At 50.0% G+C, this 16,539-nt stretch overlaps 1 protein-coding gene across 1 annotated transcript; it reads left to right on the top strand.

Annotated features, from left to right (window-relative positions):
• The first annotated feature begins 256 nt into the window (after window positions 1–256).
• MCAT (malonyl-CoA-acyl carrier protein transacylase) lies at window positions 257–11,076 on the top strand. Its single transcript, XM_078882192.1, has 7 exons — window positions 257–620; window positions 2,727–3,022; window positions 4,454–4,702; window positions 5,390–5,477; window positions 7,341–7,582; window positions 9,642–9,826; window positions 10,446–11,076. The coding sequence occupies exons 2-7, from the start codon at window positions 2,744–2,746 to the stop codon at window positions 10,765–10,767; spliced, it is 1,365 nt and encodes a 454-aa protein (XP_078738318.1). The 5' UTR covers window positions 257–620; window positions 2,727–2,743; the 3' UTR covers window positions 10,768–11,076.
• Window positions 11,077–16,539: the final 5,463 nt, after the last annotated feature.

The following is a 16,539-nucleotide window of genomic DNA, read 5'->3' as shown; positions in this document are numbered from 1 at the left end:
TTTATTAAAAAGTCAATTTAATTAAGTAGAACGTGTTGTCGATATTTATTTAAAGTTGCAGAATTTTGATGTGACGTCACATTTCTCAAACGCCCCGCCCCCCCTCGTCACACATCGTCACAAATGTCTGACCCCGCCCCCCCCCCCTAGGTGCGTGACGTCATTTATGGGCGTTCCCTAAGATTTTTAAAAAAAATCGCGTTTCTCTCGCCGTAGTCGCTACCCTTTGACCTTTCCACCTCTCCCAATGAACTCAACGTGAACGCACCACCAAACAACAACATAACAACAACACAACAACAACAACTGTTGTTGTTATTATTGCTAATAACTCGTAAACTCCGCGCGCGCTAACACACAAATACTACCAACCTCGTGAACAAACGATAGTGAGGTGAAAACAACAACCTACAATGAACTATCCTCCCGAGATTGAATAACTAATAACGACAATATTACATTAACATTTTAGTAAACACTTATTTGTGTTTTATATATTTATACAGAGAGAGAGAGAGAGGAAGGGTGGTGAAGTGAAGGAGTCGTGCCCGGCTCGCAAAGCCTGCCTCAGTAGGCCCACGGCCGCCCGAGGCGAGTTTCTTTAAAGACACAAAAAAAAGGTAATCGAAACAAACTTTTAACTCGTAAATATTCACCACTCGCGGTTAATATTTTTTGTTTAAATGTCATTGAATGCGGGGGGTGGATGGGTTTATTTTCTTGGGAATTTATTTCGTTGCGTCGGCTGCCTCAGTCCCGAAAATCCCCTCACGAATCTCGATTTTTTTTTGTTAAGTCGCGAATTTTTCCCGCTTAAAATTCAACGTTTTCGTTTCGATAAAAAGTTATCGCCAAACCCCCTTCCCCTGTCAATTAACCCCCTTGCCTCCCCCTTTCTTATTCCTATATAACCCCTTACCACGGCAACTCTCGCATACTTCAGCATTTCCTTGCTATGGTTGTTCCACCTGGTGTAGATTGCTTGTGTTGAGATCGAAACGTCGTGATTTGTTTTATTGTATTTCTACCTACGCGACTTTACCGAAAGAATCAAAGAGTAGAACCTGGCAGTGGTGATGGTGGTGGTGGCACCGTAGCCGGCTTCTCACCGCGTTCGGAAGGTTACGACTTTAAATCGTTGTTGTTGGTGCCCGGATTGAATCACTGGAGGTCTCTTACACGAGTCTACGGGTCTCTGTGCGAGTTTGTGGGTCTCTGTGATGGTCTTGTGAGTCTATGGGTCTCTGTGGTGGTCTCAGTGAGTCTGTGGGTCTCTGTGATGGTCTCAGTCTATGGGTCTCTATGTGAGTCTATGGGTCTCTGTGATGGTCTCAGTGAGTCTATGGGTCTCTATGTGAGTCTATTAGTCTCTATGTGAGTCTATGAGTCTCTGTGATGGTCTCAGTGAGTCATTGGATCTCAATGACTGGGTCTCTATATGACTATATTGGTTTCAATGTGGTGGTCTCAGTGAGTCTATGGGTCTCTGTGAGTCTATGTGTCTCTATGTGAGTCTATGGACCTCTATGGGTCTCTGTGATGGTCTCAGGGAGTCTGTGGGTCTCAGTGATGGTCTCAGTGAGTCTATGGGTCTCTGGTGGTCTCAGTGAGTCTGTGGGTCTCTGTGATGGTCTCAGTCTATGGGTCTCTATGTGAGTCTATGGGTCTCTGTGATGGTCTCAGTGAGTCTATGGGTCTCTATGTGAGTCTATTAGTCTCTATGTGAGTCTATGAGTCTCTGTGATGGTCTCAGTGAGTCATTGGATCTCAATGACTGGGTCTCTATATGAGTATATTGGTTTCAATGTGGTGGTCTCAGTGAGTCTATGGGTCTCTGTGAGTCTATGTGTCTTTATGTGAGTCTATGGACCTCTATGGGTCTCTGTGATGGTCTCAGGGAGTCTATGGGTCTCTGTGGTGGTCTCAGTGAGTATGGGTCTCTCTGTGATGGTCTCAATGAGTCTGTGGGTCTTTATATGAGTGTGGGTTTCTATGTAAGTCTGTGGGTCTCTGTGGTGGTCTCAGTGAGTCTGGAACTCAGTGAGTCTATTGTTCTCAGTGATGGTCTCAGTGAGTCTATGGGTCTCTGTGATGGTCTCAGTGAGTCATTGGATCTCAATGACTTTGGGTCTCGATATGAGTACTGTATATTGGTTTCAATGTGATGGTCTCAGTGAGTATAGGTCTATGTGATAGTCTCAGTGAGTCTATAGGTCTCTATGGAAGTCTGTCTGTCTTTGTGATGGGCTCAGTGAGTCTATGGGTCTCTATGTGATGGTCTCAGTGAGGCTATGGGTCTCAGTGAGTCTATGGGTCTCTATGTGATGGTCTCAGTAAGTCTATGGGTCTCTATGTGATAGGCTCAGTGAGTCTATGGGTCTCTATGTGAGTATTTGGGGGCGCTACGGTGGCGAGATGTCAACTACCTCGCCTGGTATGCAGGAGGTCGTGGTTTAGATCCCGACCATGACGCCTGCTGCTGTATATTCGGAGTTTGCAGTGTCTCTTCCTCCCCGTGGTCACGTGGATTTTTCTCCGGGTCCTCCCGTATTTTCCCTCCACATTAATCAAAATCACGCGAGTATTTGACTGCTATACACTTCCACGCGACAAGCCACTACGTTGAGCTATCATTTGTGGCCGGGTCGCTTCAGGAAAAAATTAGCTACACAGCTCGGTAAGTAATTGTTATTCTACGCGATGGATTAATCTTGTGCAATCCGCAGATCCGCCGCAAATCACAATGACGACCGCTCGCCGGCTCCTGCTGATGTGCGGGAGAGTTCGCGCCATCGTGAGCAGATTGCCCTGGGGCATTGGACAAGGTCATATGGCACAGATGTCGTCATCGTCGTCGTCGTCATCACCACCACCACCGTCATCGTTACCATCGTCATCGTTACCATCGTCACAGCCGCAGTCATATTCCAGTGGACTTGATGGATCACCGAGCGACGTTGACGTCAAAGCTTTGCTTCAGGAGGAGGACACGGCGGATGATGGCAGCGTCCGTGACGACAAGGTAACACGCGGGGTGCGGTCCATGGGCAATATGCATGGCTTTGAAAAATATATATTTGTGTGTTTCGATTTAAAGCTTTCGTGACTGCAGGGATTCTTCTTCTTGGTTCTTTCGGTAAAGTCACGTAGAATGGAAGTAATAAAATAATAAAAATAAAACATAATAAAATAATAAAATTTCGATTTAAAGCTTTCGTGACTGCAGGGATTCATCTTCTTGGTTCTTTCGGTAAAGTCACGTAGAAGGGAAGTAATAAAATAATAAAAATAAAACTTAATAAAATAATACAATTTCGATTTAAAGCTTTCGTGACTGCAGGGATTGATCTTCTTGGTTCTTTCGGTAAAGTCACGTAGAATGGAAGTAATCAAATAATAAAAATAAAACTTAATAATAAAATAATAAAAATAAAATTTTTTTATTATGTTTTCTTTTTATTATTTTATTATTTCCATTCGGCCACATTCATTCAGACTCTGTCCTCTCGACAGACCTGTTCATCACCTGAGGACGGCTGCTTGCGTTGTGGCCGAAACGTCGTGAGAATGATTTTATTATGTTTTATTATTATTATTTTATTACTTCCATTCTACGTGACTTTACCGACAGAACCAAGAAGATATATAATTGTGCTTTGCAAAGAGTTTTTTATTGGAGTGATGAATTGCAGTTATTCTCCATAAGCACTTGCTCATCTTCTCACCGCCTCACCCCATTCTCTTCTCTGACCTCGTCACTTCTCTTGGCATTGCGACTTCCACCCTCTCTCATCCTCCCCCTCCTCTCCATTATCACGAGCGTCATCGCAATCTCCCTTTGCCTCCTCCACCTCCTCTCTCCTCGCATCACCTCCTCCCTCCACCCCTCACCCTCCATACTTCTTCCTCCGTCCACCCTCCTTGACATCCACCACCATCACACTCGCTCCACCATCACCCTCCCTCCACTCTCCCACCTATCCAACTCCGTTCTAGATTTGAAGCTTTCGTGACTGCAACGATTCACACTGGGATGTTGGCTATCAACAACAAGGCAACTCCTATGACTAATTGGGCATGGGACGCAAGCGTAGGATTGATCACCCTGTCGCTGGCCGCCTTTGGGGAGGGTGTATAGTATGAAAGGCCGAAACACCCTAGGAACCAAAGGTTCACTACTGACGATGCGCTCCCCAAATTTCACCAGGCTCACTGTTCATGAACTCTTGGAAGTGCTTGCACAAAGGATAGCAACATCTCATCCTGTGTTCTTGGAATTCTATTTCGGTAATGTCACCACGTAGGTAAAAAATTTAATTGAAATTAATAAAACAATAAACTCACAACGTTTCGGAGGCAACGCGAGTCTCCGTCATCGGGTGGGGACCGTCACAGCCAGATTTGCTGCATCAACTCCCGTCTCCTCTTCCACCTCCGTGCGTCTCCGTGTCAGCGCGACAGCTCCGTGCTGCTCTTCCCGGGCCAGGGAAGCCAGTTCGTGGGCATGGCTGCGTCGCTGGTGGAGAGGCACGAGCGGGCGCGGGCGCTATTCGACGCGGCGCGTCGCGTCCTGGGCTACGACCTGCTTGCGCTGTGCCTCGGCGGGCCGGCCGAGCAGCTGAACCGCACGCTGCACTGCCAGCCCGCCGTGTTCGTCACGTCGCTCGCCGCGCTCGAGACGCTGCACGAGGAGGAGCCGGAGGTGACCGTCCGTGCCGTCGTTGAGCGGGGGGCGCTGAAGGGGGCGCGGGAGAGGGGGGGAGAGAGGGACAGAGGGGTTAGGAGACGAGTCGGGGGAGTTGAGAGAGCGAGGAAAAGAGTAGAGAGCTACGTAGCTAGTGATAGGTTTTCACCCTTCTTCTTGGTTCTTTCGGTAAAGTCACGTAGAAGGGAAATAATAAAATAATAAAAATAGAACATAATAAAATACGATTCTCACGACGTTTCGGCCACAACGCAAGCAGCCGTCCTCAGGTGAAGAACAGGTCTGTCGGAAAGACAGCGTCTGAATGAACACCACCAAGCCTGGTGGTGTTCATTCAGACGCTGTCTTTCCACGACCTCCTGTATATCAGGCGAAGTAGTTAACAACTCCTAGCCACCGTGATGATGAAAGACGCAAACTCCAAATATACAGCAGCAGGCGTCAGGGTCGAGATCGAACCCACGACCTCCTGTATACCAGGCGAGGTAGTTAACATCTCCTAGCCACCGTGATGATGAAAGACGCAAACTCCAAATATACAGCAGCAGGCGTCAGGGTCGAGATCGAACCCACGACCTCCTGTACACCAGGCGAGGGTGTTAACAGCTCACCACCGCGACATCACGTGCACAACACTTGTTCCTAAAGGCCACATGGGGGATCTTTGTTGTCTGTGCTCTGCAGGCAATTGAGAACTGCAAGGCGGTTGCGGGCTTCAGTGTCGGAGAGTTCGCTGCGCTGGTCTTTGCCGGTGCCATGGACTTCAGCGAAGGTACGGGGTGTCAACGTTGAGCCGGAGTCAAGAATTACCCCAATGCTCTGCTTCTACGCTGGGAACGTTTGTCCAACGCTGTGAAATGAATGCTTCATGCACGCGGGGGCGGAAACCAAAGTAAACTCAAACCATACTTAATAGGGTTTTTTCTCCTTTTTTCTGGCAACAAAACTGACACCTTTTGCAAGGAATCATGCTTACATTAACCACAATACTTGCAGTCAAATGCAAACAAAAAACAATACTCTGATAATGTATGCATTGTCTTTGAAACTGATTGGTCCACACCAGAGACAGCTTTCTTTGGAGGCTAGTCTCATACGGTGTTCGACCAGATGACGCCAAAAGGCGCACAGTTCAACGACAACGCACTACCAGAGTAATGAGAGCTCGGGGTGAGTAGCTACATCACGGGACCTCCTTTGCCAGTACCAACATATACTAATAGGGGTTTTTTCCCCTTGTGATTCCTTGCAAAAGGTGTCCGTTTTGTTGCCAGGAATCAAGATTCCTTACAAAAGATGTCAGTTTTGTTGCCAGAAAAAAGGGGAAAAAACCCTATTAGTAAACTCAAACCATTTAGTTTTTTTTTTTTACCGCGTAAAAGTCCACTAGGCAACCGGGCCACACACGGTAACGCAACGGGGAGTGGCTTATCGTGGGAGTTTATAGCAGCCAAATACTCTTTAAACGCATATTGACGAATCTTCAAATGTACGGGTGTCAGCATCGGGATGGAAGCCACGATCTCCTGAATACCAGGCGAGGAGGGTGACATCTCGCCAGCACGCCGCGCGTGTTTTATACGCGCGGCGCAGGAACAACAGCGGCCGGAGAACACCATCTGAATCACGGAGCCTCACAGCGGATTTTGGTCTCGCAGTCAAACAAAGACGGTGGTCACCGCATCGCACGGCGTTTTCATGTACGCTTTTGCGGCCGTCTGGAACGTTCTTCCTTTCCGTTATTAGGAAGCCACTGGGCGCCGATGCACTTTTATTAAATCGTCGAGATTGACAAACTCATTTATTTACATCTTCGTCGTGTTTAGTTTGTTGTTCTTCCCCCCCCACCTCCCGATTAGTACGGTTGGCTACGTCAGAGGTCGCAATCGGGTACCCGATACCCGTACCCTACCCGATACCCGGCTACCCCTACCCAGCCGGGTACGGGTAGCCGTTTGCGACCCTGGTGCGGCCGGGTGCGGGTACGGGTAAGGAATCAAAGCCCGTTTGCGACCTCTGGGCTATGTACGATGCGAAAGAGGTTCAACATGCATACATCAATTAATTATCTTCTTGGTTCTTTCGGTAAAGTCACGTAGAAGGGAAGTAATATTTTATTACTTCCCTTCTACGTGATGACTTTATCGAAAGAACCAAGAAGATGAATCCCTGCAGTCACGAAAGCTTTAAATCGAAATTTAAACATAGGATTCAAGTGAAGTGAAACCTCTTCTTGGTTCTTTCGGTAAAGTCACGTAGAAGGGAAATAATAAAACTAAAACATAATAAAATAATTCTCAACCCTTTGGTGATAATTATTTTATTATGTTTTATTTTTATTATTTCCCTTCTACGTGACTTTACCGAAAGAACCAAGAAGATGAATCCCTGCGGTCACGAAACCTTTAAATCGAAATTTAATTATTTTATTATGCTTTATTTTTATTATTTCCCTTCTACGTGACTTTACCGAAAGAACCAAGAAGATGAATCCCTGCAGTCACGAAAGCTTTAAATCGAAATCAATTAATTAGTAAATGAATCCCCAGTGAACGTGCTCACGTCGGGCTAACGTCTGGTAAACGTCGTGTCGACGTCAGCCTAACGTTGCACTCTCCCCACCTCTCCCCCGTAGCCCTGTACTGCGTGCAGAAGCGTGCGGAGGCCATGGAGGCCGCGAGCTCGCAGGGTGGTGCCCCCCACAGCATGCTGTCGGTGTCGGCGCGCCACGCCTTCCGCCCGCCCGCCGTGTGCCAAGAGGCGCGCGAACACTGCCTCTCCGCCGCGGCCGGCTCGGCCGAGCGGGTCGCCGAACCCGTGTGCCTCGTCGCCTCCTACCTGTGCCCCGACGTGCGAGTCCTGGCCGGTCACGTGCAGGTCAGGGTTCGACTCCTGGCACGGGGGAGGTGGGAGCCGGGGGGTTGTGCTCAGCCCACGTGTCGTTCTCTCGCTCGCTCGCTCTGTCGCTCGCTCGCACGCTTGTTGTATGCGCGGTTACTGCTGCAGTCTTGTGAGACTGATATTCTTATTCTTGATACAGCGGTCGTGCTGTGACGGTTCCACCTGAAGACGGACGCTTGTGTTGCCTCCGAAACGTCGTGATTTTTATTTTATTTTTATTTGACTTTTAGTTTAAATTAAAATTTTTTACCTAAGTACTTGATACAGCAATCGTGCTGTGACGGTTCCACCTGAAGACGGAAGCTTGTGTTGCCTCCGAAACGTCGTGATTTTTAATTAATATTTTTTATTTTATTTTACTTTAATAAATTTTAATTTAAAAAAAAATTTTACCTACGTGACTTTTCCGAAAAAAAAACCTTAGAATATGAATCCTTGCAGTCACGAAAGCTTCAAATCTAGAATTGTGAGATTGATTCGCGCGCATGTGGTGACCTCGTATGCGTGATTGCAAGGTAGCGGCGGTGTAGCGGTTAACGCCACGCTGCGCTACGAACACGGCGACCTGATTTTGATTGCCGCTCTCACGGCCATCGCCGGTGACGATTATCTGAACCGGTCTTGGGCCTCCCCCAGGTAGCCTCGAATGAGTAGCTGGTGCGGTGCGTAAACATCGCAACTCGGGAGAGAAAAGCGGCTGGGCGTGGCGTTGGTCACCCACCGCCTCGTATACCGTGCCAGCCTTCATAGGCACCTACTCGCAAACAGCACTTGCCCCAACAATCTGTTAAGGCTATAGGGGGGATCTTCGTCTTTGTTTAGCCGTGGTGACGTCACCGCTACTTAGTGGCCAACCGCAGTTGTCGTTGTTGGGGTGATGATGTATTTGGCTGCTGTAAATTTGCAGGTGATGATGATACTTCGTTGAGCTTGTCGTTTGTGATTGCCAGGTCGCCTCTGAAAAATTGCGACAAAGCTCCGTGGGCTTTACCTGGTAAAATAAAAAATAGTTGTAGAGTTTTCAATTAGTTATCATAGTTCGTAGTGTGTGCTAATGGAGGGGGTTGGGTGTGCGCAGGCGTGTGTGTGATTGCATTGTAGTAGGGGGGCACAGGTGGTGCATCGGCCAGTCATCTCAGTCAGTCGACCCGTGGCACCTGCTGGGTCTGTCCCGTGACCTCCTGCCAGCGTGCGTTCGACACTTCACGTGGCCATAAAGTGCACCTAGCCTGGCACAAGCGTCGTGCCGATGTCACCGCCACTTAGTGGCGAACTGCGGTTGTTGCGCGTGCGTGTGTGTGCGTGTGTGTGCGTGTCTATGTGCGTGTGTACAAGTGTGTGTTCGTGTGTGTACAAGTGTGTGTACGTGTGTGTGTGTGTACAAGTGTTTGTACAAGTGTGTGTACAAGTGGGGAGCGGTGGTGCAGCGGTTAGCGCTACACTGCCCTATGAAACTGGCAAACCGGGTTCGATTCCCGCTCACGGCCAACACCAGTGACGATTATCTGAACCGGTCCCGGGCCTCCCCTAGGTCGACTCGGCCTGAAATGAGTACCTGGTGCGGTGTGTAAACATCGCCACCGGGAAGACAAAGGCGGTCGGGCGTGGTGCTGGCCACCCACCCCCTCGTGTGCCGTTCCGGCCTTCATAGGTGCTCGCTAACAGCACTTGCCCCTACAGTCTGTTAAGGCTACACGGGGGGTCTTTGTGTGTGTGTGTGCGTGCGTGTGCGTGTGTGCGTGTGCGTGCGTGTGTGTGTGTGTGCGTGTGTGTGTGCGTGTGTGTGTGCGTGCGTGTGCGTTTGTGTGTGCGTGTGTACGTGTGTGTGCGTGTGTGCGTGTGTGTGTGTGCGTGTGTGCGTGTGTGTGTGTGTGTGCGTGCGTGTGCGTGTGTGCGTGCGTGTGTGTGTGCGTGTGTGTGTGCGTGCGTGTGCGTTTGTGTGTGCGTGTGTACGTGTGTGTGCGTGTGTGCGTGTGTGTGTGCGTGTGTGCGTGCGTGTGTGTGCGTGCGTGTGTGTGCACGCGCGATGCTGCAGGCGCTGGAGTTTGTGCAGCGGCACGCGCGGCGCCTGCACGTGGTGCGCACGCGCCGTCTCCCCGTGAGCGGCGCCTTCCACACGCCACTCATGGCGCCCGCCCAGGAGGCGCTGGCCCAGGCGCTGGGCCGCGTCACGGTGCGGAAGCCCAGCGTCCGCGTCTACTCCAACGTCACCGCACACCCGTGAGCCGCACGCACCGCACGCACCACACGCACCACACACACCACACACACCACACACACACACACCGCACGCACCGCACGCACCGCACGCACCACACGCACCGCACGCACCGCACGCACCGCACGCACCGCACGCACCGCACGCACCACACGCACCACACGCACCGCACGCACCGCACACACCGCACGCACCACACGCACCACACGCACCACACGCACCGCACACACCGCACGCACCGCACGCACCGCACGCACCGCACGCACCACACGCACCACACGCACCGCACGCACCGCACGCACCGCACGCACCGCACGCACCGCACGCACCGCACGCACCGCACGCACCACACGCACCACACGCACCACACGCACCACACGCACCAGACGCACCACACGCACCACACGCACCACACACCACACGCACCGCACGCACCGCACGCACCGCACGCACCGCACGCACCACACGCACCACACACACCGCACGCACCGCACCAGTGTTGTGTCGCGTGCACTTTGTGTGCCGTGCCGGCTTTCCCAGGCGCCACTCGCCAAACAGCGCTCGCCCCAGCAGTCCGCTGAGAGCTACACGGCGGTTGTGCACCTCGTGTCTTCGCTGCAGGTACAGCTCTGCTGGGCAGGTGCGCAACCTCCTCGTGCGTCAGCTGGTGGAGCCGGTCCTGTGGGAGCAGACGATGCACGCCGTGTTCGACCGGCACGACCGATTCGACGCGGGAGACGGGCGCAAGCGGGAGGGGAAGGATGACGAGCCGGAGCTTCGGCGAGGTTCCAAGGGCGGCGGCGGCGGCGGCCCTCCCCACCGCTTTCCGCGGGTGTACGAGGCCGGACCCGGGAAGCAGCTGGGATCGGCGCTGCGAGCCTGCAACGCCAAGGCGTGGTCGCGATACCGAGCCGTGGACGTGGGGCCGAGGAATGACGAGTGATCGTCGGCGGAGAGGGGTGATGGCGCACGACGCGTGAGTTGCGATCCGACCGTCGCTTGTCCGCCCTGGGGAATCAACCTCTGCTCCAACCCCCACCCCGGTGCATTATGGACGTTGTTAAGGTCGCGCTCTTAATTTTGGAGCTTTCGTGACTGCAGGAGTTATTCTTTGGTTCTTTCACGTGACTTTACCGAAAGAACCAAAGAATAAGGTCGCAAATTTCGATTTAAAGCTTTCGTGACTGCGGGGATTCATCTTATTGGTTCTTTCGGTAAAGTCACGTAGAAGGGAAGTAATAAAATAATAAAAATAAAACATAATAAAATTATTCTCACGACGTTTCGGCCACAACGCAAGCAGCCGTCCTCAGGTGAAAACCAGGTCCGTCTCTGTCGCCTCGACGGACCTGGTTTTCACCTGAGGACGGCTGCTTGCGTTGTGGCCGAAACGTCGTGAGAATTATTTTATTGTTTTATTTTTATTATTTTATTACTTCCCTTCTACGTGACTTTACCGAAAGAACCAAGAGAATGAGGTCGCACTCGTTACACACAGAGCGCTGGCCACTAATGAACCGCCAATACCTCGCCGGTCTCGTCAAGGAACATAAACCATCATCACGCGAACTGCGGTTATCATCGCAGCGGCGGTGGCGGCGGCGGCGGCGGCTTTTGGCTGGCCACGGAACAAAGGCGGCGGTGGTGACCGCATCGTCGCGCGACGCTTTCAGATGTGCTTCTGCGGCCGTCTGGAACGCTCTTCCTTCCGATATTAGGAGCCACTGGAGCTGTGCACTTCAAACCGAGATCGATAATGTATATCTTTACAACTGCTTTTTGTGTTTAGTTTGGTGTCCTTCCCCCGCCCGCCCGCACCTCCGATTCGCACGGTTGGCTACGTACGAAAGAAGTTCAACATACATGCAAACATTTAATCGGGGATTAATTTATCGCGGAATAATTACATTTTCGAGACCTCCATCCCAACCACGTACCACAGCAACGCGCACGTGTACTCGCACAGTGCGTGTGATTATACGACATACCATGCCCCTGCACACGCGCAACTCACACAGCATTTTCCGCAACAGTTCAAGGCCATAAGGTTTTCAGATGTGCTCGCGCCGTAGACATGGGGGTGACTTGTACGAACTTCGCTACGAATTAAAACGTTTTCAAAGTCCCGAGAATAAAATGTATATTTTATTTAAGATATTTTTGTCTGGATTTTATTTCACGAACCACGCGCCACAGTGATCGAGTGGCCCATTAGGGTCCCATTGCGGCCATGCTTTAGGGTTGCCACCTGTCCAGGTTTAACTGGGATAGTTTAGGAATTTGCATCTCGTTTGGGTGGCAGCAGTTATTGATTTGTAGCAAAATCGCATGTCCACTGTTCATTCTTGAGCCACGGTGGGCAAAGCGAGCCCTGGCTAGTCGGTACGTGCAGTGAACCTCCGATCAGTACGGTTGGGCGACGGACGGTGTGACTGAATTTCAACGTACAAAGATCCCCCCGTGTAGCCTTAACAGACTGTTGGGACAAGTCTTCTTGGTTCTTTCGGTAAAGTCATAATAAAATTGTATTTTATGATGTTTTCTTTTTATTATTTTATTATTTCCCTTCTACGTGACTTTACCGAAAGAACCAAGAAGATGAGTCCCAGGGTCTTGCTAGCCGGCCTTCAGTTCTTCTGGCTTCAGCTTGTCCCTACTGAACTCTCTCTCTCTCGGGCTCCCGCCTTTTATACAAACTCTCCACCGAGGGGCGGGGCTCTGTGGGATCACACACACCCCACAGCCCCCACCCTTTGGGAGGGGCGCTGGGGATCACAGCACACCCCACAGCCCCCACCCTTTGGGAGGGGACCTGACCAGGGATATCACAACCGCCCCGCACAGGGAAGTAATGGGAGTTAACCGGAGCTGGTGTGTGCGCGTGTCTCAATACCACCACCACCAGCACACGTGCATACAGCGTTCGAACGTACAGTAAAGGGGTCCTGTGAGCCAATGGAATCAAATGCAGTGACAATTTCAAAAGAGCACCGTTGCCAAACTTCCCAGTCACGGTTGAGCCGGCTGAAGTCGGTCAACTCTGGTACGCGTTGACGTCGTCGCCATCACGGTTTGGCTCCATGAGCCCCGCACGCTTCACTCGTCGTCGGTAATGACCGAGTTGGCATCACTTTAAGTCAGCGCTCCCCAACCTTTTTGGCACCAGGGACCGGTTTCGTGGAAGACAATTTTTTTTCACGGACTGGGTGGGGGGGGGGTAGGGGGGGGTCATCATTGGGTCTTTCCCCCCTTTTCAAAGAAGCTCTCCAGCGACGTTTGTTTTTTTTTTAAATCCTTTATTAAGTTCACTCGCTTGCACGCTTAGGACCGTGCAAATCTTTCGGTCGTTTTTTAACCCGCTTCCCGTGATCCAATCGAGCTGACATTTTGCACACAGACTCGTTGTGCCAGACAATTTATGTTCGTGAAAAAAAATTCCCAAAATTTTACACTTTTTAGGCAAAAATGTTTTTTTTTACATATATTCAAATAGAACTCATTCATGGCTTTGGCTGAACGTCAGAGTGTAAGAGCGCAGAGCGTAACCCCTCCACAGGCCGTGGCGGAGTAGCGCAGTTGGTAGCGCCCTCGCTTCCCATGCCAAAGGTCGCGGGATCGATCCCCGCGTCCTCCACAGACTAATATATTTTTAAATCCTTTATATTAAGTTCGCTGCCACGCATATAAAGGATTTATAGTGAAAAACTTTGTTTTTACGGGTTATACTTATTTTAAATCCTTTATATTAAGTTCGCTTGCTTGCTTAGGACCGTGCAAATCTTTCGGTCGTTTTTTAACCCGCTTCCCGTGATCCAATCGAGCTGACATTTTGCACACAGACTCGTCGCGCGTGACAATTAATGTTCGTGAAAATTTTTTTCCACAATTTGACACTTTTTAGGACAAAAATATTATATTTAATTACCAATTGCTTAATGGTGCAATGCAATCATCTGACCCATAGGTGGCAGCCATCTCAAGCCAGAGGACGAGAGGACTCTAGCCGCCACGCATATAAAGGATTTATAGTGAAAAACTTTGTTTTTACGGGTTTACTTGTTACTCATTGTGGCTACTAGGGGGTGAGCAGCTTGTGGGCTTGCCAACACTGTGACTGAGAAAAGTGCGGAAAAGAGGCGCGGACGTAAATGATAAATAAAGTAATGGGGGCGGGTCACGCGCGTTCTCACCGCTCTCACCTCCTCCTGTGCGGCGCGGTTCCTAACAGGCCACGGACCGATACCGGTCCGTAACCCGGGGGGTTGGAGACCTCCGCTTTAAGTGCTTCGGTCTTCGCGCGGCCAGTGAAACGGTGAATTGCGATAACGTAGAGTTGAATCACGAAAAAAATGCCAATTTTAAAACTGGTCAGAAAACTTGCTAAAGTTTGATTTCCACCAGGCCCCCGTGGAATATGTAAGGGGTACCAGGATGCTAAGATGTCATCTTCCTTGCGTGGTTTGTTGGTCAGAAAATTCGATCCCAACCTCTGTACATTTGGAGTTTGAATGTTTCTCTCCACCGTGGTTGCGTGGATTTTTTTTTCCTTCGAGTCCTCCGATTTCAGAAACATGCGTTGAGATAATTTTGCTGCTATATAAATGTCCAAATGATGAGCCACTTTGTTGAGCTATCATTTGTGATGGCCAGGTCACTTCCGAAAAAACACATTCCTGCAGAGGGAGCTGGTAGGAACGTTGGGTTGCTCGGTCAATGGCCTGCAGGGTCAACGGCCAGGGCGTGGTGTATTCCGCAAATATGCCCGACTGTGAGGGCGGGCACAAGCCGGCGTGTGTAGGTTAAACGTTGAGTTGTATAAGGGCACCACGGGGGGTGACCAGCCCTTCCCCATCCAGCCCCCACCCAGCCCCACCCTCCCCACCCAGCCCCACCCTCCCGACCCAGCCCCTCTCCACCCAGTCCCACCCTCCCCACCCAGCCCGTCCCACCCTCCCCTCCCCACCAAGCCCCACCCTCCCCCTCCCAGCCCCACCCTCCCCTCCTCACCCAGCCCTACCCATCCAGCCCCTCCCCTCCCCACCCAGCCCCACCCACCCAGCCCCTCCCTGCACGACGGACACAATAATCCCCTGTGGGCTGGTGTAACCAGGTTTCTACCAGTATAAGTTAATACCTCGGTGGGCTGTCTGGTATTGTGGGGATGGTTTAGTTTTATGTGGATGGGTAATTTGTTAACCTCAATTGTACTTTGCACTCATATCGTGTTTTTGTACTGTTCTTACCCCGTGCCCCTACTGGACATCTGTGAAAAAGAGCTTGAAATAGCTCATCGGATTCCTTCAGTATAAATATTGTGATTATAATCCACTCTGGCCAATGGACTTTTGAATAAGGGCCGTTGCTGAAAACGTCACCCGTATGAGGGTATTTGTGCACCACTGCCAACGCAGCAGCAGCACCAGACGTAACATTTTGAATCATAAACTAAAATATATTAGGTTTTACCCTTTAAACTGGTACAAAACTGACACCTTTATACAAGGCATCGTGTTTGCAATAATCACAACACAAGCAGTCAAAATGCAAACTGAAAGAAACAACTCTGATAATGTATGCACTGTTCTTGAAGTTGATTGGTCCACACCCGAGACAGCTTTCCTTCGAGCCTGTCTCGGGTGTGGACCAATCAACTTCAAGGACAGTGCATATCATTATCAGAGTTGTTTATTTTTGTTTGTATTTTGACTGCTTGTGTTGTGGTTATTGCAAACATGATGCCTTGCATAAAGGTGTCAGTTTTGTACCAGTTTAAAGGGTAAAAACCTACTATATTTTGCCACTGGTAAAGGAGGTCTCATAGTATAAACTAAACTGTTTATTTCACCAGGTAAGGCCAATGGAGCTCTATAGCTCTTCTTCCATAAGGGACCTGGGCCACAAATGACATCTCAACGAAGTGCCTCATCATCACGTGGACATTTATACCAGCCAAATACTCCTGAAACGGTTGTTGATTCTAAAATGGAGACCACGAAAACTTGCAAACTCTAAATATTTAGGCGTCGGGATCGAACCCATGAGCTCCTGCATACCAGGTGAGGTAGTTAAACATCTCACCACCCGCGGCAACAGAATCATGAGTAAGTTATCCAATAATTCGCAATGAGGCATATGCATAAATCGGTTCGACTAAAGTTGCTTCCATAACTGGTACCAATATCTACTGTGAACTAAATGAGTGCGAGTCCTGGATTCAAACCCAGGATCTCGGTGGCCGATGCTATTGTGAACCCCAAAAATGTTACGTCAGCGAATAACCAACATAAACCACGAGCAGGCCTCATTGATTGTCTTTATTTTTCTTCCCGCGTATAAATCCACCAGCCCAGAAAAAATAAAAATGTACGCGCGTGCCAATCGTCGCGATTCAAATACGACATCACCGTCACGAGCACCCGCTTGACTACTACGCGCTTTTAAAAACAAATGTACACGTTACATTTAATTTATAAAACGGAGCGCAAATTTTTAAAAAGGCATGCAGACATTCTGAAAAATTAAATATCTTACACACTCCCCTTTAACAGTTAGTGGAACTGCAATTGTAATAATTTACTTTCATATTTTGTTGGGGTTTTTTTTGGTCTTTTTTTTTGGGGAACCATTGAGGCTGCGTTCCCTTGGGTCAGTCACACTGCATTAGGGATACTCTCTAGAACTTTGTAGCCCCCCCCCAGAGTCAGTCGGTTTATGG

The sequence above is a fragment of the Lampetra fluviatilis genome, chromosome 64 (genome assembly GCF_964198595.1).
Source record: "Lampetra fluviatilis chromosome 64, kcLamFluv1.1, whole genome shotgun sequence".
In the NCBI taxonomy this organism is placed as follows: domain Eukaryota; kingdom Metazoa; phylum Chordata; class Hyperoartia; order Petromyzontiformes; family Petromyzontidae; genus Lampetra; species Lampetra fluviatilis.
Note: the sequence above shows the minus strand (reverse complement) of the source record. Positions and strands in the feature narration are given on the sequence as shown.